Source organism: Hirundo rustica, chromosome 7 (assembly GCF_015227805.2).
Source record: "Hirundo rustica isolate bHirRus1 chromosome 7, bHirRus1.pri.v3, whole genome shotgun sequence".
NCBI lineage: Eukaryota > Metazoa > Chordata > Aves > Passeriformes > Hirundinidae > Hirundo > Hirundo rustica.
This window is the reverse complement of record NC_053456.1, coordinates 33,498,562-33,523,883: the sequence shown is the minus strand read 5'-3', so window position 1 is coordinate 33,523,883 and position 25,322 is coordinate 33,498,562. Positions and strand designations below refer to the sequence as shown.

The 25,322-nt window shown below is 42.9% G+C and overlaps 1 protein-coding gene across 50 annotated transcripts in view; it reads right to left on the bottom strand.

Moving 5' to 3' along the window:
* MAP2 (microtubule associated protein 2) overlaps window positions 1-25,322 on the bottom strand; it is a 245,669-nt gene that overhangs the window by 34,433 nt on the left and 185,914 nt on the right. For 15 of the 50 annotated variants that reach the window (XM_040069963.2, XM_040069941.2, XM_040069927.2 and 12 more), the window contains 3 exons: window positions 17,977-18,090; window positions 15,625-15,702; window positions 88-3,840 (listed from right to left, as the gene is read on the bottom strand). In XM_040069963.2, coding sequence (XP_039925897.1) covers window positions 88-3,840; window positions 15,625-15,702; window positions 17,977-18,090 — 3,945 coding nt within the window. Of the gene's footprint in view, window positions 1-87; window positions 3,853-6,186; window positions 6,436-9,387; window positions 9,607-15,624; window positions 15,703-17,976; window positions 18,091-25,322 lie in introns of all 50 variants that reach the window. The other 35 variants (XM_040069911.2, XM_058421358.1, XM_040069913.1 and 32 more) reach the window with 11 other exon arrangements.

Below are 25,322 nucleotides of genomic sequence, written 5' to 3'. Positions count from 1 at the left end.
ATTATAACTGTAATAATTTTGCTTTTCAATCATTAAGATTTGGAAGCAAAAATATTCAACAGACAAAACAGAAAGGATAATGCACACCTTGAGTGTCTGCCCAGAGACTGTCTGTGTCCATGATGGAGTCATCAATTGTTGTTTCATCTCTGTAATCATCACATGTCTCTGTTTTGTAGTTAGTGAGCAGGATTTCTTCTCTCTGGGGTGAAGCAGGAGCATCTCGGGAGCCTTCCTTGGGCTCAACTTCCACTTCTTCAACATCTAGCTCCTCTTCAGCCTGGGAGTCTCCTGTTTCAATGTCTTCCTGCTGAGTAGCAGCAAAGCGCACACTGTGAGAAGCAGATTCGCCCTCATCAACTGTTGTCTGCACCACTGTGATAAAGTCGTCCTCCACTGTCACCACTGATTCAATAATGCCTTTCAGTTCAGGCATTGCTTCTGGGCTACCCTTGGCTCCCATTTCTTCTGCAGCAGGCTTGCCAAACTCTGGGTGCATTTCTGATACAAGATGCTGTTTATCCTCTTCTTTTGCTTCTTGCCCTGCTTCCACCTCTTCTTCCTCATATTCTTCCCCTTTTGGGGCCCCAGCTGCCAGTTCACATGGCAGCAGCTTTTGGGTTTCCATGGGTTTCACAGCTCTATCAACAATCTCTTCAGCTCCTTCTACAAATTGTGGTATGCTCTCCATCTGAATCTCAGCAGGCTCCTCCTGGAGAGGCTCAGCTTTTGGCAAGAGAAGCTCCACAGAAGTCTCCTTTGCTGGTAACTGTGGAGGCAGCTCTTCCCCAGACACAGGAGGTTTGGGATGCTCTGCTTTGATATCCTCTGGTTTCACAGACTCTCCATTCAAACTTTCTTGGGCTTGATCATGCTCTCCACTCGATTCATAAGATTCCTCCTTATCAACTGCCTCTTGATGTACCAGATCTGGCTTAGTTACTTTTTCCTTAATTTCTGTTTCCGACAGTTTGGTGCTGTCCTTCACATAACCAGGCTCAGTCTTGGAAAGTACATCGGCATCCTTTGCTTCTCTGGAGAAGATGGTCTCCTCTTTCTGCTGAGTGTCTTTGGATTCAGGCTCTGCTCTTTTAAGAGAAACAACCTCACTAATCTTAGCGTCTAACTTACTCTGATATTCTTGGTCAGCTCTCCTTGCAGCTACCTCCATATCGTGCTTAATAGCATTGTAATCTGGTTTAACTGGAGCTTCCACCTCAGCTATTTCAGGAACAACACTAAGAGTCTTCTCCTTCTCCATCAACAAACAAACAGAATCCTTTTCTATTGATATCTCTGAAGCAGAAATTCTGTCATACATTGTATCAGCAGGTAAATGAACTTTACTAGCGACACTTTCTTCTTTCCTTTCTAACATTGCCTCAGCTCTTGTCTTCTCTGGTTCTGATCCTTTAATGGGACAGGCCTCTTTAGAGTCAACTTGATCTTCACTTTTTTCTAGCACAGTATCCAGTTTCTCTTTTTTCGCCTCCTCAAAGTCCCTCCCCAGAATGGACTCACCATGCTGACTTAAGTCTTTCTCACCGAGGAAGTTTTCTTTTGATTTTTCAGCAGCTGCCAGCTTCACTTCTATTAAAGACAAGTCAGGAGCGAGGCCACGTCTCAGTTTTTCATCTGTGCCTTCGTAGAAGGGACAGGTTTCACTTGTTAAATTCTCACTGTCCTGAACTGGAGAAGGGAGTGGTACTGTGTACTTATTGAAAACACAGTAGCCCAAGTCTTCCAGCTGACTTTCAGCTTTTAGAATGACATGGTTTTCATTTGTCACAGGTGGCAGGGCTGTGCTGCTGTCTTCCACAACAGTGTCAGAAGGAACTGCCTTCTTCTGTGCTACCTCAGCATCTGCACTCACAGAGGCTAATCTAGATCTCGTCCCTGCCAAATCTAACATTTCAGGCAGGTCAGGTGCCAGGACAGCCCCATTTTTGTAGTAATCTTTGGCCTGGAAAGATGGTTCAGCCAAGGTCTCAGGCTGGACTTTTTCTTCTACCGTTACTTTTTCTTCTTCTATTTGCTCATCTTCCTCTCTACTTTCAATGGGGAAGCAGGGGGCCTTCTCCAGGGCTGGTGTGGTTGCTGGCAAGTAGTCATCGCCTTCATCCATACTTCCACTGGTGTTAGTTAGAATATCTGAAGCGAGGGGAGAAAGATCATGTGCACGACCAAAACTAAATCCTAGGGCTATTGAGTCCAGACAGGACATGGGCAAGTTAATAGACATACTTCTCTGTTCAATTGCAGATCTCCCCCCAAGTCCCAAGCTCCTGCTCAGAGTTAGGTCATCTTTATTTTTACTATGAAGTTCTCTCTTATCCCCATAGACTTTGGGGTCAATAGTGAACATTCTCTCTGTTGGAGAACTGGGTTCTTCAGATGTGTCTGGTGTATAGCTCTGAGCCAGAGTACTGTACCCCATTTCACGAGTATGCACATTCTGCTGCTGATTCAATTCTGTCTGTAATTCTTCCTCTTCCTCCTCCTCTTCATCTTCAGGTATTAGACGACCTCTCTGATAAGGCTCATATTTACTCTCTTTAGTGTCACTTAGCTCATAGTAATCACTGCTTTGTTTCAGACCATCTGCTTTGAAGGCTTCCTCTTTCAGAGCAGAAGTTTCAAAATACTTCGACATTCCTGACTGGTCCTCCTCTTCTTTCGTTTGATGAGGAGCTGAAACACTTGTCTTAGCCTCTTCAGTATCTTTTTTAACATCTTTCTTTGGAGAAGCTTCAAGAATAGGGGTCTTCTCAGCGGTTACACTTGGTGCCTCGGGGGCTTTCTCTGTTGCTCTGGCTAACTGAGCGGTATCAAGGTGCTCTGTTGTTTTCTCAGGGGTCAGTTCATGGCTTAACTTAGCTGGGGGTACCTGTGTGCTTTGCTGTGCCTCCCTTTTCACATCTGCTGCTGCTGCTGCGAGCCCACTTGGGTCTGTTTCTTTTTCTGCTTTGAGAGTATCAGGTAACTTTTTAGCTTCACCATCCTTATGAAAGTCTGTTTTGTCCAGGGAAAGTGTCTTAACTTCTGGTTTTGTGGTAATTTTACTGTCATCTAATATTTGAGCCTCCCCTTTGTCATAGAAGTCATACCTTTCTTCCTCATCGCTCTCATCCTTAGTCATGTCCTTTTCCTCTCCCCATGGAGGGATTTTGGGGGTGCTTGGAGTTTTCAATCCATCTACAGTTAGGGCTGAGACATCTGGTAGAGAAAATGTCCTGTCTCGGTGGATCTGTTCATCTTTACTGAGATCTTTGGCAAACAGTTTGTCAGCAGGTTCCTGATGTGTTTTGAAACTGGTTTTGAGTGAAAGCTCCTGGGGGAGAGCAGGAGATGGGCCTGAAGGAAGTTCACTTTTGGCTGCTTCTGCCTTAGGTTCTAGTAGCAATGGAGAACTCTCACCATGGCTGATGGCACCACCTTGGGTGTCTTTGAGCTTGTCTTGAGATTTGCTAGCCATAACTTGGTCGGTTGATGAGGGCACACCTGCAGTCCTTTCTTCCACCCTGCTCTCTTCAGGCAGTTGAGATGACAAGTGCTCTTGTTCTTGAGGAGCAGCAGGTTCTGCAAAACTGGCTTCCCCTTTCTTCTGTGAATCAGTTTGCAAGATCCATTCTGATGGAGCTGAAAGCATTTTTTCTTTTTCTTTGCCCTCTGAATCCTTTTTATCTGCAGCCTCTGTTTTTGCTGACTGTGGAACTAAGGCATCATATTTAGGTTGCTCAACAGTCTTACTGTCTTTCCCAGATTCACGTTGCTTTGTGTCTAATGGTTCTGCTGCAAAAGGGCATGTGCCCTCCTGGACACGGAATTTCATCTTCGTGGCTGCAAGTAAATCTGAAGTAGTTTGTTTGGGTTTTATAGCAAAATTATTTAAAGCAGTTACAGGCAAGCAATCATGTAGCTTACAACATTTTGGTATGAATGATGGAATGGAAAGGGAAAAAGATGTGAACATGCAGCAAGGCATCCACCTAGAAATCTGCTTTAAAGTGTTAAATACTAGTCTCTTTTCAATATATAAGGTTTTATAAGGAAATGTGAGTTGTACAGATATAAATGTGAGCACTGAAATGAGATGATTTAATGTAAATTAATCTTTATGATTTGTATACAACAGTAAAACCACAAAAACCTCACTTCATTAGAAGCTTTGCTGGACTCTGTAGCTTACGTTAGTTTTGTGTTAGTGAAGTCTCCAACTTTAAAGGAATCAATAGTACCTTTGTGTGTTGTTGATATTTAAAACATACACAGTTATATATTTCTGTGTATTTTTATACATTTTTCTTCTACATGCAGCCTAAACTAGGGATAATGCCTGCAAAGGGTTTTGCAAGTTTCAGAAGAGGCTGGTTTTTTTAACTGTACCAACTTACAACACTCGCTCTTTGTCAAATGACCAAAATGCCACTGCTGTCACCAAACCAGCACGTGGAAATCAACAACAGACCTATTAATAGGTCTGGTCTTCAAAATGGCCAGTCACCTACAGCTGTAGCTGAAAGTCAAAGAATACTTGCCATGTTTCCATGACTCTAGATCAGGCCCTAATTAAGTTAATTTGAAACTAAAAAGGCTACCCTTATACTCTGCCACTTCATTTTGAGAGAGTAATACCTAGTTTAGTTTGTTTTCATATCCATTCTGTTAATCAATAGCTTGATCTTTCTTTAATGTCCTGTGGAAGATAATGATTCCTATCTCATTGAAATCTTCCCATAATGGAAAATATGAAGAGAAAGACTGCAGAATGTGGCATATCTTTCTGCACTAATCTCTAAAAAAGAGTTTCTGAGGTTTTTCTAAAGCTTGTTACAACTAGCATTGGGTCAGCTCCAAATTTGCTCATATGTGAAGTCCACAGAGCCATCTTTTTGCTCTGATAAATCTGACTGGTTATAGAACAATTAGTATAGAAGTATTGCTCATTCTTTAAATATTTGCATATGCTAACACAGAGTCAAAAAAGCAACTGCCATTCTAAAATCTACAGGTAACCAAACTAGAAATCTACACCTACAGTAATTTTGCTCCTTTGTATTTTTATATTTGGTGACTGACTTGCAATCCCCACGAAGTACAAAGCATGGCCATTGGGCTGATGTCACCCTTGTTTCACAGAAATTAAACAGCTAGATATTGCTTTATATCCATGTACCCTGCTGTGTCTCTTACTGTAGTGCAAGCGAACAATACCAATGGCATCAAAGCATACTCTGGCTGCCAGAGGAATTCAGTGTTCTTCAGCTGGGCCATTCAGAACACAAGCCTCCTAAATGCAGCACCCCTTAGCCAGGTAGGGAGTGGGTACATCACTACGCCACACAAGATGTCCTTGCACCTTGTTCCTCTGGCTGAAGGGAAATACCATTAAAAGAAAATTACTGAAGCCTAGTTCTTATGCACTGAAAGATGACTGCAGTAAATATTTTGTTCAGAGGCTAAATCTAAACTTCACCCAGTGCACCCAGTCCTAACCTTCACTTTGAAGGCAAAGGTCCCAGTGGAAGTGATGGAGATTTTGCCTAAGGAGGGCACTCCAGCAGGGTTAAACATTTGTAATACGGTAACACTCAAAAAATAAGAGTTCTGGCAATGACTGAGGAGAGGAGGGGTGGATTGCCATGGATGACAAGGGTATGATATAAGAAGCAATAGCTTTAAGGAAGCTAAACCAGAATGCACTGAAGCACACACAAAAAAACCAAACCAACCAAACCAAAAACCTGCACACTGTAAATGAAAACATTTCTACAGTTTAAGCATCTTTATGTCATAGTCAAAGGCAGTATATCTGCTGTTCGAAAGGAATGCAGATGAACCTCTGCACCGAAAAGCAAAAAAAATACATAGATTAGCAATGTGACTGGCAAACACATCTGAGATGGGGAGAAAAGGCTTACACAGAGGAATAAGCTTAGCTGCAAAGCATATTTTATCATGGCAAAGTAAAAAACTCAGGAATCAGCCACAGCAGTGGGAAACCATGTTGTCATACAGCACCTACGCAATCATATTATCCACTACACACTCTTCAAGCATAATAACAAGAGCAGTCATACTAAATAAATGGGCAAAACAGAAAATGAAGCAGCCTTGGAAAGCACTGGAGAAAGCTGGAGAAGGACTTGCTGGCAGCAAACACATGCAAACCTAAGGAGGACACACCTTCCTCAGCCAAGGAAGGGGGTGTGTCTTTCAGGAGTGCTCCCGCCACAAAGGTCCCACTGTCCCTGCTGGATGCCACACTTGGCACTTTGTCTTCATGACACACTGAACCAGAATCCAACTGACCCTCACAGAGGCCCTTTGCCTGGTCCCAGGGCTGAAGAGGCCTGTGCTCTTTCCCCACTTGCTTCCCAGGAAGAGCAGCAGGTTTCACTTCCACAGCCATCGGACTCTTTACTGGTTCTTCCTCTTGGGGATGGAAAAAACAGGTGACATCAACACCAACAGTAAACACCAAGCATGAAGCTGAACAGGATTGCTTTTACATAACCCTTTCAGGACTGCTTTTACATAACCCGTTCAGCTCAATATTTTCGATTTAAGTCTGTAAAGGACTACCAGTACCCAGTACATTTTAGCCACCATGGAACTGAATTTTCCTTAGGGAAAAAAAAACAAACCAAAAGCCTGCCTCCCCCCAGACAAGGATGTTTATGCTGTAAGATGAGAGCTGAAAGCGTCTTACAGGCATACCTCTCCCAAGGATGACTGTGGGTCAAACAGTCATTAGAAATGGAGATGAAATGGAATGATGGATGGCTCTGACAACACTAATGCATCAATGAGCTCAAAGTACACTGATTTTTTTCTAATAAATGTGCTGTTTAGTTCAGTACAAGACGTTCAACTGAGGTGGAGGAAGGTATGAGGCATTGATTTCTTTCCACTGACCTTGGTAATACAGACTGCTGAATGCCAGCAAGTCAGTCTACTGTATGAATCCTGGACTTGGCAAAATACTGAGAACTTTCAGAGTCAGAACAGGCCTTATGCATGGCTAATAATTAATGATTTTTGCAAGATTTCTGCCAAAATTCCTACACTGAATGGGTTTATAAAGTGTTTTTCCCTTTTGTTGTCTGACATCTGAAATCTGTATGTGAAAATCACTATTTTAACACAAGGACTCCTTCATTTGCTTTGCTGTTTCACCTCTTATCCTCAGGCTCCTCATCATCAATTAAGTCAAAAAACCAATGAATGCAATGTAACTATTTGTTCATCCAAATTTCTAAAACATACCACTCAGCCTATAGGATCAGTATAGTAGAATCAATAACAGTCTTTGCTTGTGCCTTGGCAGAAGAATTATTAGAAAAATCTCTACTCCTGGCTTGTACTCCTGCCACTGCTACTCAGACAAAAATTACTGAGGACTATTAGTATTCCCTCTGGTAAGAATTCAGGATTAAGTGTGAATCCTTTGCTTCAGCAACACACTCAAGGAACTGACCAGCAGCACGCTGCAGGCAACCTGATGACATCGCTGAGTTTAAAATGTGTCTCACAATGAAGTACTTCTAATCAGGCCTAGAACAAAACAGTTTCAAATCTGGAAGTGGCTGTAACCAGCCTCTTGGAATTACAAAGGCTTCATTTTTCTCCTGAGATTGGCCCAGTGAAAACCAGACAATCAATCATCCATTTCAGCTATGGCCTATTAAAAGAATGATTTAAGGAACATGAACACTGTTTGAGGCGGGGAAAGTATCACTATGTAAAGGAAAACACATTATTAATAACATAAAATAATTAAGGTTAGATACTGTATCTTAAATGAACAGAAGCCAGAAGATTCAGAATCAGACCTGGACCAATGCCTGAGCATGGAAGAAATACTTGCACATGGGCAGACTGTAAAAGCAGCCTTGCAGGACAAGAGGCCTCCAGCTACAAAAGACCATAACTTGAATAACTTGCTTTACTTTTCTTCTCCTGATTTTATGTGCTTTTGTATGTGCATCCCTCTCAATTAAATAATGCTAAGGAAAGCCTCTTATATTACCCTGAGCAATACTCCTTCATTTCCTGAAACACTTTACACAAAGCCACATGACTAATTACTCAAACTAGAAAGTTATCCCTGAATTAACAAAAGAATCATACAGCCTCTCTTTGTGCAGCAGACTCTCTGCCAAACAGACTGCTGGTCAGCAAGGACAGCTGTTTCACACAATATTCTCAGCTGGAAGGGACCCACAAGGCTCATCAAGTCCAACTGTCAAGTGACTGACCCACACAGGAATTGAATCTTGGCATTTTAGCACCATGCTCTCACCAGCTGAGAGGATCTTGGGGTCTCATTATGCCTGTCTTTCCACTCATGATCCAGCTTATTTGCCTTTTTCTCCCCCACACAGATGTTGTGAGATTCACACTTTCACTAGAGGCAGATGATATGGCTAAAAAGGAACTAATGAACTAATCAGGCTGTGATGTCCAGCTATAGGCACACAGCTAAAGTAAGGCTACCCCTGTGATTTTTCTATCTCCCTACCATCAGTCAGATATACTGACATGAACAATCTTCCATTATTAGTGCTGACCTCTTGGTGATGCCATTACAGTATTAAGCTGTTAATTCCGTAATTATCCTGTTAATTCTGAACAACTCTGGTCTTCTTAGAATGAGCCAGTGACCAGTTTCAGGGAGACAGCTCCGTCCTCCTGAGACACAAACCTTTAGAGGATTCAGCACCACTTTTTAACTTCAGCTCCCAAGACTGAGTGCTGTGAAATGAAACATCATCTATTTCACCTTTGAGGAATCAGCTGTTCTGTTAGTTACTGAAAAAGACTCTCCCTTGATTTTACTTTTACATAACCCCTACTGATAAAAGACTGATTTGCTCAGGTCATAGAAATAGGAGGTACAGAGAGGCTTTTTTCCCTCTGTGTTTGCAGTCAGTTGGCACAATGCAAACGTTATTTACTTCACCTGCTGGAGAATTTGAGTCCTTCCAGGGCTATCTTTGGTAAAGACGTATTTTTTCCCCCACAAACAACTGACTTACTTTCAGTAACAATATTTTGGCCTACTCTGCATACTGTTCTTGGCAGTATTTCTCTGGCACAAAGAACAAATTAGCTTCCAGTTTAACTAGCTGCTCCTTTTACTTCTGCTGTAAGCCAGGTCTGAAGAACAAGAGCCCTGATTTAAGTGGGAACCACAGTTACACCAACCCGAAAGCTGCTCATGCTGCATGGAGAGACTCTTGGAGGGGCGTCACTTCCATCTGGGGAGAAAACACAACTCAGATTCCCTCCGCAGAAGGCAGCAATCCCAGGCATATAAAGAATGGAATGGATGGCAGGTGAGTAGAGGGCAAGAGGAACCAAATGGGACTGTGCTCAGTTCACCTTCATCATGGCCCAACAAGACCTCTGTGCTCTTCACTGTGGCACTGGGGTGTGTACTAGAGCCAGCCCACTCCGAGCTGAACAAAGGGTGTTCATAGTACTCCTCATCCGAATTGCAGGGCTCCTCCTGGGGCACAGACACTGAAATGGAGGGGGCCAGGTGCCTACGCCACTCCCTGCCCGGGCAGTGCTGTGGCAGCCCCACCTCATCCTCCGCCCCTGCATTTACAAACAGACACACACAGACAAAGGCTGCAGGACAGACAGACACACACAGGAAAACTATGACAGGATGGACACATGCTCTAGCACCACCAGCCACTATGTCATGCTGGAGTGGATGACACCAGCCAGGCTATGGGTTAATGCAGGATGGAGGAATGAAGCCGTTGTGCATTTTAACACATGGACCATGGACCTGGCCCTTTCTACCGGGTTTACCGGCGTCAGAAACCAACTCTAGGAGTAAGTGAATCTCAAAACTACACACTAATTACTTCGAAGAACACATGCTGTGCACAAACCACATCTCACGCTATACCCATATGTATTATACACCTGACTGACTGTACTAAAAACTTCTGAAGTGTCCTGACATAGCTGTATCCCTCACAGTTATCAGATTTAGTACTTAGAAGTGTAAAAATGTAAAAAGTTCTTTAATGAAAAAGAAAACTAGCTTACATTTTGGCCAGTGGTGGCTTTATTTCCCATTCCGTTTCAAAATTCTACACTTTTCTTTTTCCTGTAAATATGCAGCATTTAAACAACAAAAAAACCCTTCCCCAAATAGCTAGCTACCTTTTTTTTTCCCCTTATAAAGGCCACAAAGTGCTGCTCACAGCAGTTTCTGTTAGTCCTATATTTTATGCTGTTTGTCATGTTTCTGTGGGTGAAGTAGCTCCCACCTCAGTGTTTGCTAATGCTGTGGAATGACAGGTTTATTCCCATCACTGTAGCTTGCAGAAAATCACATTAGTGGGACTACACCAGCTACTGACAAGCACAGGGAGGGGCAGTTTGAGTTGTTTCTTCAAGACAAAGAAAAATAACACTACCCAATTAAAATGACTGGCCTAACACTTCATCCGTACAAGCCTAGAGGGGAGACTTGGGACCTCCTGTAGGCTGAAGAGTCCTTTCATCACGAATAAAGCTATGAAAAACTAAACATCTAGTGCTAGAGAAGAGATGTTTAAGTCGATTCTCAGTGTATGACAACTGGCAGTTTGATGAACACTGATTCACGGGGTGCCTTGAGCAGCTGCAGCTATTCCACTGGATCTCCTACCAGCTTCAAGTATAAGCCCATACTCTGTGTGCCCGGTCTTTCTATAGGTAATTATGACTCACAGGATTTCCCCCAGAGCCCCCAAAACTTTGACTCTTATATCCAAAACACTATGTCAGAAAGCAAGGCTTTAACACAGTTACAGATCTCTTTGTGGGACACCAAAACAAGATGGCTCAGGAATGCTGCCCTAACTGCGACTACCCAAGTCTTCGAAACAAATTTGATACGAAACCATCCCATTTATAAGAGCTGTCATGTTCTTCCTGGCAAACAACAGTAAGTTTTAAGTTTCTCTCTACAGTACATCATGACAAAACAAGCTCTGTGTCTTTACAAAAAGCTCCTCTGCTTTATGAAGGAACTGACAGTAAGTGTCCTGTAATGTCATGGCATGCACTTCTTCCACCTGAAAAGGATTGCTGTAGGAGAAACCCAATCAGGCTCAATCATCTCCCAAAAGGAAGAAAAAGTAGCAATGGATGTCAGTATTAGCAGCTTCTATCAGTATCACAGTCCTGCAGAAGAAAGATGGTCCATGTTTAAGACTGGTGCCAGCGCTGAGGCTGGCTGGGACCAAAGGTACGCTGTGTGCACAAAGACCTCACATGGAACTCAGAGAGGAGAACTCTGTTCCCAGTTTCTTTCAGGGAACAAAGAGTGCCCAAACCACAGACAGTTTAGCTGCTTCTCTTCTGTGGAGTCCAGCCCCCATACTCAGGGGTTTATGCAATATTAAAAGATAACCTGGCAACCCACTTCTGCCAAGCAGGAAGCTCTGCAGGCACTGCAATGGGAAATGCTAAGCACAGCATTGTGCCCAAGCTTCCCACTTTTCCCTAGTACTGGAGAGCCAGAAGCAAGGTTGCAGGGAATCATCTCAATCTACTTGCAGTACAGAACCTGTGGACTTCTTCTCCACAAAAGCATCTACAAAATTCTGTAACAGGTTTGAGGGGCTCAGAGTTTGCAAAAGGCAAATTTCAGGGGGTAAGCCTGCAGCTCAGGGCACGAGAGATCAGGAATAAACTCTCTCCTAAATCCAAGAAGGTTCAAAACTTCAGCTCTCCCTTCTCTGCAGGGTGCCCTCACACCAGCCCATGAATTACTGAAGACAAGAGCAGAATGAGCAGAAGCACTTGCCACCTCTTCAGCTGGAACTGGGACAACATGAAGAAAAGAAGGGAAAGTTGATACGGTCAAGAAGCCGAGCACAGAGAAGGAAGATGTGCAGAAGGAGAGGTTCTCCTTCCAGCTGTCTGTTTATTTATCCAGGGTCCCTTCAAAAGCAAAATGCATCAAGAAGAGTGAAGGTGAAATCCCAGGTGAAATTCTCCATACTGCTGCAAGTAAGGCTGAAAATCCCTTCTTTATAGGCTCTGTACAGATTGTAGGCAAGAAAACAGAGTCCTTGCCTCTGCTCCTTAAAACCGCAGGAACTGACAGCAGTAAAAATTCATGCTATTGTAATGGTCCAAAATCACCAGGAGTGCCAAGCTTGGTACTGTTTGGGGCTGTTACATCGGTGGCTATTTTACAGATTTACATTGGTTTTTTATCAGTTTGAATAAAGATATTTTCAGAATTAATGCAGATAATTTCATTAACAGAATAATGACGTCTTCTAAAGAGGCCATGCTTTTATTTCAGCAACAAGAAAAATCCTTTGTTATTATAGTCCCTTCTAATCTTTTCCATCTCAAAGCACGGGAAAAATTCCCTAATGCATTTTAAAGTCCAAGATTAAAATCACTTCTCAAAAAGGCTAATTCTCCTTCACTTTCCTTGTATATTTTGAGAATGCCTTTCAATAAGTCATTTCCACTGTCAACAGATCCATTTTCATACAACACTTGCTTCTTTTCAGTTTACAAAGCATTCTTATTTGGTATATAACGGCTAACCTGCCTATTTCAAAGTGGAAGACAGTCCATCAGAGGCACCCTTCTATCTTGTAATGTTTAATTTTTATTTTTTTTTACATGAAGACATTGTTGACCATCATCAAAAGGCACAGAGCACAAAAGAAATGCCAGGAAATTAGAATTTTGCGTCAGTCCGGCAAGACCAGATGAAACTGATAAAAGGATTAGAGGGTGCTAAGGAGAATTTAATTTCCTGAACAAAATCATGTTATTATAGTTGAAATAAATATAATAATTTCAATAAGGCAAATCAGTTCTCTTACCTTCTGCAGCAGTAAAAAGGGACAGGTTCATTTGAATGCTTTCCTGCAGCCAAATCGAAGAAACCTACATCCAACTGACTCCCTTTTCTCATGAAATAAACTTGACCCACAAACCTCCCTGTCTTTCCTACCTTTTTTTTTTTTCTTTTAATTTGTGTTTGCTGCATGGCTGGCCACATCCACCTCTGTCAGTCTACAACAGTGATTTCCTTCCTACATTGACTGAAGAAGTCTCTTGGATTCAAAGCAATGCGACACACACTGACAAGTGCATTAGAAAAAGCTTCTAGGAGAAGGAAAAAAAAGGTCTGAGGCAGATACTCCAAGTGCTCACCTTTTCTGTTCAATAAATTAATAAACTGTGTTTTACTAAGCAGAAAGTTAATGTAAAGATGAGAATGGATAGCCAGACGGTATAGGGAACAGGGGATTTAAACAAGTACAGTAAAACTGGATCAAACCCTACTGAGGCAAACTCTTCTGAATGGGAACTTTGCCTGAGTAAAATTGACAGGTCTGGCTCACTCAGGTCAGCAGAAACTGAACTTACCCACAGAAAATAAGGACCACATCTTTTAACACAGAGCAGAGCGCAAGATTTTTACTACCATTTTTACCACACTGAACTGACAACACTGATATTTTGGTATAAAGCAACATAACAAATTTCTGTAGAAATGATTTCCAAGTTCTTTCTGTTGCTTCAAACAACTCTACTGTGAGTTCCTGTTACAGAGCCAGATGTAAACAAGAAGCTTCCAGCACAGTTCATTAAAGACTCAGGACATCACTTCTATCCTGACTTCCCCTACAAACCGGCCATCTGCTCTTAAAACTGAATCAAAATCTTCCATGTTGTGGAAAAATCTTTTTTGACTAATGCTAAAGAAAATTATTTGAAAGCTATTAAAAACCATGACATTGTGTAAATCATCAAAACATTTCCCAAACACTGTCCTTTCAGTGTCCTTGTAACCACCTCTGCAGGGTGCTATTATATTAATTCAACTCTACATGCAAGGAAAGAGAAAACCAACAATGTTAAGTGACTTGCTGAGTCATTTGCACAGCTGGGAACTGCACTCTGGCAGTAGACAATAACCTCAAGCTGTAAAGTGTTTTGCCACCTTCCAGTGTTAGTACAACTAGCAAAATGCTTTGCATTTGCTGTGGGGCCAATCTACAGCCTCCTGTCAATTAATCAATGCAAGTACTTTATAAAATCCTAAAATACAAGCAAATATACGGCTGATACAAGCAGCACACAAAGCCAAACCTAAACCTGAGATTAAAGGAAGAACCTTGACGTTGGCCTGAAGCAGAAGAACAAGCCCTTTACCGTGATATGAAAAAATCAAAAAGCACACACAGGACTAGTCAAGTGAATTATATATTAAAACATAGTCATAATGCCCTGGTAACAATTCTGAAAGTCTTTGCTGATGCCTTGCCAGTTCTCTTTTCAGTTAATAGTTTTGATTGCAATTGCCTCTGTGTGATGAGTCTAGGAACTGTCATATTATTTTTTAAGCACAAAACAGGCAGATTTTTTTTTTTAAACAACAACAACCAATGATTCAAGTTCTTTATAACTGTTACAAGCCATACCCACTAGGCCCTTCCTACAAATGCTGCTGTTGACACAGCCTGTAATTTCATTGTGTCAAAAATGACTGCGTGATGGAACGTGCCTAACTGTAGTGTCCTCATAAACTGAGTCAGAGTATGCCAGCATGTGAAATAGCAACCGTCCATTTGCAAAATTCATAGAGGCTTGTGTTAAAATACCAACAAAGTTTGTTCAGCAGATGATAGGAAATTATTTTCATGCACTTATGCAACAAAGAGAAAATGCTGAAAGAAAATCCAAGAAGGAAGTAAGCAGACACATAAAGATGTTACTGACATGGCAGAGTTCAACTGATGGGTCCCCTGGAGATTCTGAACCCAAATCCCTCCTTCTTATCCCCATGACACAGCTCATTTTTAACACACTGCTGTCTCCCTGTACTGTTGGCCTTGATGCAGCAGTTGTCTTCTGCTGAACAAAGCACTCACGCACACGCCTACGCCGCAGCAGCTTTGCTGGGATTTAGGCCTCTGCTAAACATCAAGCCAACACTTCAGTTCTTTGCTGCAGGAGATTCCAGGAGGAGGCAAATGCAGTGATCACGGGCTACTGAAACTGAACACTTGTGCAGAACAGAACAGAAGTTTGCTTTTTAAGACTAGAATGTGACTGCTGCACTTTGTGTACAGAACTCCCAATACATGCAGGCACTGGAGCATGAATTACAGGTCAAAGGCCAAAGAAATGATCCAGCTCTGAATCTCCTTGCTTTCATGCATTTAAGATTCCAAACCAAAAGGCAATGGTAATTTAAAAAATGCAGCCAAACACATCTCAAGAAACAAAAGATGACCTATACTTAATGGTAGTTTTGGTGACCACACTGGGACAGCAGACGCCTTGGCTCATATTGCTTACAACAGACAAAAAAGCGCAACACGATCTCTTTTTCTTTAGCATGGATGTACTTAGCATATCCCTGAGCTACCTCTGTGCACGTGTCTACCTCATCCATGCACTGCAGTTGGTTTGCAGATGGGGAGTTACTGCTGAGAATGCCTTATCTTTTCACATGAGAAGTATTTCCACTGCAGAAAGTTTCTCCATTTTCTGATTCCCCCATCCTTTAGATTTGTGTCTCATCCCTCTGCTGACAGCTCTGCATTGCAATGTCCAGGAGACCCTTACCTTCCTCCAGAACTCCGGTCTGCTCAGAAGCTGGTGAGGGAGGTGGGGAAGGAGGCAGGTTGGCTGACTCTTCAACTGCTAGAAATCAAACAGTGAAAATGAGATACAGTCATTAATTCCAGGAAACCAATACATGATATAAGCTGCAGTCAGCCTGTTCTGCCCAGCTGAGGAATTATCTGATGGGGACTCATGCCTGTTGGATTTCTAGACAGACCCTTGCAGAATACATGGATTTCTGAAATGATAATAAAAGGATTTATTCTTCTGTCATTGATTTGTTTTCTAATGGTAAGAATTATTTACAAAGTTCTTGTTATAGAGAACAATATAAAAATCAAATATATGAGATAATCTTTTAAATCAGTATTGCCTCTTAAAAGGCATTCAGTCACCCAAAGCAACAACAAAAAAGCCTATGAGCACTGAGGTATTGTAAATTCACACCAACTATCAGAAACTGGCATCCAATCTCTTTAATCCATCTTGAGTACATGAAAAAACTCCATTCTGCACATTTTTTTTTTCTTCTGCTGAGTTCAAGGTTAATTGCAGAACACATGCTAATATTTCTTGTCTAAATGCAAAAGATAGCAGCACAGGGAACTTTTATATCAGCTGTGACATAACAATGATTCAATCGAGCACTGCACAGGAAAACTTTGATGTATTTGGACTGAGATTTACATTCATTCCCAGTCACGAGACCAGATGCTGAAAACGAATGATGTTTTTTTTTGCAAATACTTCAATTCAAGTATGATGAAATCCTAAACAAGCTTCTTAAATGAACTCAGTATAACCTCTGCGTTTGATCACATACCAATCACTCTGAGAATTTTTTTTCTTTAAAAACAGATCTACTCCCGGGGCTTAGCTAGTGTTTAAAAAAAAACCACAAAACACCAAACAAATCTGTTTTAACAGATCTGTCTTATCAACAGCACCTTTCAACAGGCAGATCTCAGTTTACCATTCAGGGCTTATTTCCAAGCACAGACAGGACACTTTCAAAGCCCCAACAGAATTTTCCAGGCTCCCTCCTATTGATTTCAGTGTGATTTGCAAAAGACCATATGTGACTTGTCCTTAAGATGTGCTGTCCAGGGACAGAGTATTTATAAACTCATCACAATGCATCTGACCACAGGAACTGTAACACCGACTGAAGACATACTTCCCACAGTACCCTTTTCAGTTACTTATCTGACTAGAGGGAACTGAATATCCATTTTGCCTCTCCCAGGCCTGAGTGAAGTGATTTGGAGAACTGGGGTCTTCCATGTAAAACTGAGTCTCTGCAAAGAAGGGAATTACCAAGCAACACATCTCCCTGCTGCAGTTCTAAGTTAGTTCAACAAAGCAAAAAACCCTGGGAACCAAATTTCCAACAAATATTCTAAATTGCTCCTTGAATTTAATTCACTCCTAGGCAAGGGCCAAGCACTGCACCAAAGCAGGCAGATTGCCTGTGGGGAAAACACCTCAGGGCAATGTTTTGATTTAATCACAATGAGCATGCACTCAGCAGAATCTACCCCAGGACAAGCTTGCAAGACTTCCTTACCTCAAGATGAAGTATGTCCTTTCTCTGGCCTTTGGTGTACGTGTTTTGAGCTACTGCAGAAATTTTCTGGCAAGGAGCAAGAACTTTAGGTACAAATGGCCATATACTTACCTTCTGTTATAGATAGATAGATAAATACACACACACACAAGTATATTTCAGAGATATTTCACAAAGGAGGCAACAGGAGGACGGAGACACAGCGTGTAACAGTGGCATTGTTACCTTTTCCAGTACAGACTGCTGGCATTTGCTTTTCCCACGTGACTCCTTCTTTCATAATCTGCCCTCACTCTGCCTGGTGCTCTCTAAACCTGGTGTGCCCCATTCCCTTCTGCTTCCTGTGGAGCTGCTCCCCCTCCGTCTGTTTGAGCAGCTACCACCTGACCAGCAAAGCCTCACTTTCTTTTTATATGTCACTCTGTGTTTGCCTCTTCAGACATTAATCCTTCCTGTTTACATGGGTGAACACAAAGAGTCCCAACCAGGGTGATGACAAAACCCTACCACCAAACACACTCATGGCTGAGCTACTCGGGAGTCAGAAACAAGGTGGAGAATTGCTGGCAGAGCAAACAGGGAATGAGACAGCCACAGGGCTACGAAGAACCAAGAATACAAAGATCCTGCCATAATCCTGTGGTTCCAGCATTTATCCAGTGGTGGCTGTGGTTTACCCACAACCCTAACCAATGTGAATACACAGCTGGAACTGCGTTTTTTTAATATACATACAGACATTTGCAGACACAAGGATACCTGGAACATTCTTTGTCTCATTTTACCTAAAGGTAGTGATCCAGGCTGATCTTTGTGCTGGGCTTCTTTTTCCTGTTCACCTTTCAGGACCGCTACAGCTTCAGCTGTTACTACTTGTACTATCCTCGCAGACACTTCTTCTGTGGCAGTAGCAAAGTCAGAAAAAAAGAAAGAAAAGCATGCTAATCAGAACGGTGTTTTAAAATCAGAAAGATTAGCTTAAACAATAAAAAAAATACAGAGACTGACAATCCATTTTTGAAAGGTTATCTTTTTTTCCCTGAAATATAAGGAAATCATTGAAAATAAAAGAGAAGGACCAGATATATCAAAGGTTTCAGTGGAAAATGCCAAGTATGTATAAAAATTAGGAGCTTGCTCTAAGCAAGATGCACAAAGCATCATTATTAGATGTTCTTTCTTTTAGGGACAATGTGCAACAACTGCAATATTTTAAGACGATCATCTATTACATGTCTAGAAAAATTTCTGTAGGTATTGTTTTGCAAACGGGTAGAACGGGCAGCTGAGTAATGTAATTGCTTGACATTTAATAGACGAAGTTAGCTGCATTCCAGCATGCCCTTTGGACGCTAATTCCTCCTCAGCAGCACACAGTATGCATTAAAAGCACTTCCCAGCCAGCCGTCTATGGCTGATGAGGGACTTGAAGGGCCAAATAACATTCCTGCATGATTAAAATCAATACTTCATCTTCCTCGCCCCTTTCAGGACTGCCACACAAAGCTTTATTTAAACAGTAAGTCTGAGTATCATGCAGAGGATAACATTTTTTTGGTATTTCAGCTCGACTCCAGAGCCACTCCAAGGTGCAGTGAAATGTCATCAGGCACACAACTGCATGTGGAAGCAACCAGAGAAGTTTCCTTCCCTCTGGAAATTCAGGTACCTTTGATGTAACAAATAAAGACCTTAAGGGCTGGTCCAGCAGAATTCAGAGAGCAAAGGGTTTGTGGCTCTTATCTGTATAAGAGTCTGCTCTCCCTTATTCATTAATCCATATATTTCTCTCTCTCAGCCAAACTCAGTGGAAATAAACCCTCTCCAGCTCTGCCCAAGTGCTGTCTGAGAACTGTTTCCCACACAGATGGAGCAGACCCTTAGGGAACACCACCAGCTGCACAGCTGAGCACACCTGGGAACAGAACAAAACTTCACTGCTTCTCCAGCCCTTGTGTGGAGACAGAGGTTTGTAAGGGCAGATGTCAATACACCCGGCTCCTGCCAGAGCCCCCATTAATCACCATCCTGAGGGCAGGAATAAAAGCTCTGCTCACCCATTACCACGTCCTTCAGGCAAGAACTGGCTAGGAAGGACAAGTATGTTTGAATCAATGCCCTACATGCAACTTCACAGCAACCACGCCGACAAGGGACTATCCATTAGATTAATAATGATTTATTTTCACAGTTACTCTTACAGAATTCCCTTGTACTTTCAATGTGAAGCTATTCCTCTTCGTTTGTCCTTTAAAAACGTCTATTTTTTCCCCAAAAAACACATAAGTGAGTTACCACAGCCACGTTTGTCTAAAACAAAAATGCTAGGTTAATCAGTCTTTTACACAAACTATTTAATGAGATATTAAAAATCCCCAGCCACTGGCAAAGAACATTCCTAACTGTTGGTGTTTATACCTTACAATTCACTGCACTCCTGGCTGGTCACCTGGAGGGCAGTGATTGCAACAGGTCCACTGGCTGCTGCCAACATCAAAAGCAGACAGATGAATACACCAGAACAACTACCAAGCAATGAAAAAAAAAACCCAAGCTGATTCAAAAAACATGAATTTGAAAAAACATTTGAAATACATGAATATTTAGAAATCTAAAGATGTTGCTTTCCTACTGTCAGGGGTGAGAAGTTCTGGCAGCCTTCCACATCGGAGGAAACAAATCAACTGTTTTTTGAGGTGAGACTATGTATGCTATAGGTGCCTGTAGGAGGAGACTCCGAATAGCAGCTCTAGTTCTGTTCTTCTATTCAACAACACATCCCTAGTACGAGATGGAACTCCCCTTTGTGGTTAAGTAGATCAAATTGAGCACCATAACCCCATCAATCAAGTCAAGCATTTGGCCAGTCCTATAGATCGAGGAACAGGGATATTGATTTAAAGCCCAGCAATCTTCTCAGCTGCCTTTCAGGGGCCTGCACGCCAGTTTGGGGCTTTGCACCTCATTTTGGGCTGCTTCCACACCTGCTAGATGCTGGGGGTGCTTCTTGGCACCTCTTGGTTCCTTCCTCTCACGAGGAGCACAAAACAGACACTTCCCAGACCCTCCCAGGCTCTCACATGGTGCTGCTGCTGCAGACCAGGGGATTGGACAGAAATCTGGAATCTTCAGAGGTCCTGACTGCTCCTAAGGATTGTGAGGGACACACAGCCTGCAAAGCACAAGCTGGGAAAAGCTGGGAGAACAAACCTGTGGTGTTCCTCCTCCTGCAGACACATGGGGCCCTCCCCACACTATGGCGTGCTGCAGCACCTTCCATGGCTGGGAGACAAACTGCTCTTTCAGAAAGCATCCTTGGACACCTGGTACATCCCTGCTCAGGTTCTGCTCCATCAGAGCAGGGAAGAGCATCGCCCTGACAGCTCTGGCGAGCGTGGAGGACAGCACAGAGCTCCACTGAGTGCCACGACCACAGAAGACCCCGTGCCAATTCCTGCCGTCCCCTCACACCAGAAGGATGTGACACGTGGTCCTCCTGTCAGAAGTTCCACCAAGCTACTAAGCACAGCACCACGGACAAAAGCAACATCATCAGGACCATGCTATTAGCTCAGATGAGCAAATCAAGGCTCAGTGAGGAAGACTGTTAAAAGAAGTTTTGAAGCTTACGTTCGCGTGGAAATTTTAATGAAAGGCTCCAATTAATTTCTGATATAGAATATGCAAATGTATATCAGGTTTAGTACTCTGGAGCATATCTAAAGGAAATCCCCTTGGTCAACTGCTTTCCATCAAGGAAGCTACTGCAACCCTCCTCCCAGCAGGGTTAAGAAATTAAAAACTGCCTCCTTTGTAATAGAATTTATACTTGTTCCCACACAGCCTGGTTCTCTGGTACAAATGGGCTCTACAAGCCCGGAAGACAGTTCTCACCCTCTCAGCTCTCTTCCTGATTTAATTTGCTTGGGACAAAGATAATATTCCACTGGGAGCTATGTTGGAGGGTGAAAGGTCGTCTCCAGATAAATAAGAATTTCTATTTCAGGCTACGCAAAATAAGTAAATAAAAATACAAATGGCCTCTGGGCTTGTGATTTTGTTCAGTTTGTTTTGTCTGGCAGTGTTCTTTAATCAAAAAAGGCTTACTTCTGAACACTCTGGTGATGGATATTTTGGGTGACACAGGAGGCATGGACAGTTCATCAGAAGAACAGCGCTTTTGCCATACATGACTGCTGCAAAAGGACAGACTTTTCTGTACTAATGGACACTATAAATAGAAGATCCAGTGGGTAAGTCAAATCCTCACAGGGCTGCTATTGAGACTTTTCATAGTTTTTTTATGGTTCAGTTAAAGTTCAAGGCAGCCTAATGATAAAGAACAAGCAAGAAACCAAACCAAAAAAAAAAAAAAAAAGGAAAATTAGGGAGCTTGGATGCTGTGGAAACTGGGCTATGTATTTATTAGACATGGGTTTGTTTGTAGACATTTATTTTCCCTCACTTTAAACAGACAGACTCTCTCTGACTCTACTTCATGCCACAGAAATGGCACTAACATACACCAATTTACAACAAATAGATTTGTTTCCTAAAAGCAATAAGGAGCATAGCTTTATGTCACACTCCAGCAGAACGAAGAACAGCAACATGCCTTTTTCTTTACTTTTTATAGAGAGCAAAATGCTGCTCCTTTTTACCAAGATGTCAGCTGCTCGTGGTACAGGACACAGAAGGAGCTTCAAAGCTTGATTTCAGGGAATACTGAATTCACTAATTAAGTACCCTAAAGTACAGGCAGTCCTTGAATGGGATGTCCACAACAGAGAGAAAACACAGTGAAAACCCTCAGCATGAACTCTCCAAAGCCCTGACAGGGAGCAGGCTGAGGTGAGAGGCCAGGGGCTGACAAACCAGCATGGAGTTCTGCTGCTCCCTCAAAGGTCACTTCAGGCCAGGTCAGCTCTGCCCAGCTGCTGCCAGTGCCGCAGCTGTTCTGTGGCAGGAACAGAGGACCCTGCCCTGCTGAGAGGACAGAGCCCTGTCTGGGGCACTACACTAATTTAAACCAAAGTTAAATGAATGAAGCACTCTGTGCTCCTGGTTTTGGAAGTCAGCCCAATTCTTCTACATACCCCAGCGCAGCAAATCAGGAGATCTAGAATCCCCGTGTCCCTGAGATGACTCGGGGACAAAAACCCTTCGCAGAGTACTAAGATGCACAGAGGATGCTGAACCAGCCACAGCCTTCCCTCCTGGCTGTGTTTAGAAGGCCTGCTGCCTCCAAAGGCTGCTGCCCTGTCACAAGTACACCCAAGGGCACAAGAGCTGCCCAGTGCCCACCCCAGGCACTCCAGCACTGAGAATTACACCGAAGCTGGCATCATTCAGACACTCCCTCCCGCTACCTGAGGCCTCCTTCCCAGAGTCAGGGGCTGTTAAATGAGGTTGCATGCCAAAGACTGGCTACAGCACGATCCAGTATGTGGGATCACATCCTGTACAAGGCCAAGATGTCATTTCAAAGCTCTCCTTCATTCCTTATTGATCCTGCTGCATTTGTCAATGGACTGCAGATGTCTCCACTGGCACATTACCTACAACACTTTTATTTCCCATGACAGCTTTCCATTCCATTAACTTTTGTAACAAACATGTTTACCAGCCCCAGAGACACACACAGATGGTGGCAAGAGCCTTTTAAAATACGTGTCTGAGCTTTCAGGTCCTGACACAAACATTTCCACAAAATAGTTTAAAAATAGTTTTGGAAAAAAACCTGCAACTAAAAAGGCAAGGGCAAAAATCCTATCTGTGAGACATCTCCACAGTGATGTGTGATGCCTGTCCTTCACGTGCCCTTTTAATGATTGTCCTTCAGCCTCTAGCACTTTTTTCCTCTTTCTCTTCCAACCTACCACAACCTCAGACTCAACTCAGAGGAGTTTGAGGAGTTTCTCAGAGGAGAAGCTGAATTTGCTACGAACGCCACTTCTTAGGTGAAACAGTTCAGCTGTTAGTTTCTGACAGCCCTCACCCAGCAGTGCCTTTCACCTTCTCTCCCCCAGAGAGAAGTGCAATGCTGTGTGATTATTCTGAGGACTGGTTTTGACAGGAGACACTGCCTATGGGCAGGGCTCCCTGCCTCACAGCTATGTGACTGGCACTGATGCAAGGATCCTGCTGGCAGCAAACTGGGAGCTAGGACAGCTTGCCTGCTCATCACCTCATGTAGCAGTGTCCGTGACTTCTCAGGAGTTGCTCCAGTCAGATCAGAGTTTGTCTCCTCAGCTCCTCTCCTTTCCTGCCTGTAGTCACCTGTGTTTCATTAATGCCATTCAGCCCACTCATCTATTGCCTCTTCCCACCTTGAGAACCCATTTCACAGCAACAAGGACAGCACCTCCTAATATGAAAACACGTATCACGTCTCCACAATTTCCTCAGGACAGTCTTCCCAGACTAGGGCAGCATCACTTCTTCCCCTTCCTGGCAATAGCTCTACCCAATGCCACTGTGGCAGCAAGACCTTGAGCTTCCTGTGACCACAGAAGATGCCACCTGGTCTCTGTGAAGCATAACTTGTTTAAGGCATAAACAAAGTTTAACACGCTTGAACTGCACGGCACAAGAAATGCTCCAGGAGAAAACCAAAGAAAAGGGATGAGAGGAAGGAGGGACAGAGAAGAGGAGACTGAAAATTGTGTGAAAATTTCACACACATTGATGGGTCACCTCTCAAACACCTACCAAGAAAAACCAGTGAGCTTGGTTAAAGTAAAGTAAACTAATGTCCCTGGAGCACTGAGGCAAAAGAAGGGATTAAAGAAAGCTGCAATGAGATTGAAAGGATAAAATAATATGTTTCATTAATTTTGCTATGTTTTAGGGAAAGAACACAGGCAGAGCAAAGCAAAAGGATTAGCTACGTGTATACTTGCAGAATTATGAAAACAAAGCAATTTCAGTCAAGATGTGCCTGTCAAAATCCTCAGTGGGATTCGGAGCAGTTTCCAAGGTAACCAGCACTAATTGTTGGCACAGTGGAATCGAGTCAACAACAAAAGCACAAAGCAACCTGCACCGCCTTGTGAGGCAAAACACCCCACACACTCCTGCAGAAAGAAAAGATACAAAATGGCTATTTGCTATCTTAGATGATTTGAAAAGCAGAACGGGACCTATGGATCTTTTTCCCCCGGGGAGCCACAGTTCCGAGTGCAGCCGGGCTATAAACCAAATAGCTATTCGATTTGTTTAGAGGCATTAGCCAGACCCCTAAGGACGGGCCCTGAATTCATGCACAGCTCTTCTGGAAGCTGGTGGATGACTTGTTTCAGTCAAGACTACTGAAATGCTGGGGGGCCAGGGCGTGGAAAAAAGACACAGGCATCACCCAGTGACATTTGGGGTGGAAAAACCCAAGATACATCCTGGACTTGATCCCTGGGATCACGAGAGCTCTAAAGACTGCCTTTTTGCATGCAGATTAAAAGGTAAATGCACAGCAGCAATCAAAGTATTACGAATAAGTTATATAAGCCCCCAAAAGTGCCAACAGATTAGTGCTCGAGATTGAAGGGAAAAGCCGTAACATAGCTTTACAGAATTCAAATGCTGGCTTTCAAACGGCTTTAGTGAGTGTAAATATTTTGCTGTAAGTAGGTCCTTGATCTGGATGTTGGCAATATTAACTATAATTGGCAGGAGGTATGAAGGCAAATAATAGGAACATCAGCTTTTAAATTAAATGCAGCCACAACACAACTGACAAGTATCATTTCCCTAATAAACTCATTGATTTTAAGCTACTGCAGCATGCATGAGGATAGCGGCAGATTAATTTAATCACCAGGATTCACCAGCTAACCAACAGAACAGGCCAGAAAAGGTCAGTGTTTTGGAAAAGAAAGAGCTTTGATGGTTTAATGCATTGGATTCCCAAGTTATGAACATTCAGATTATCATTGGGGAAAGATGTATTGAAGTGACTATGTGAGAAGGGCAGAGCGGGTGAGCTATAGCTGAGTACCTGGGACAGCAGCTTCATACCCTGGTGAGCCCCCCTGTGCTTTGGGGTATTCAACAGCCCCTCCTATGTTGTCCATAAACTCTAGATTGTGAGTCTGAACTAGCACTACTCAGCTCCTTAATGCTTTTGAACTTGATC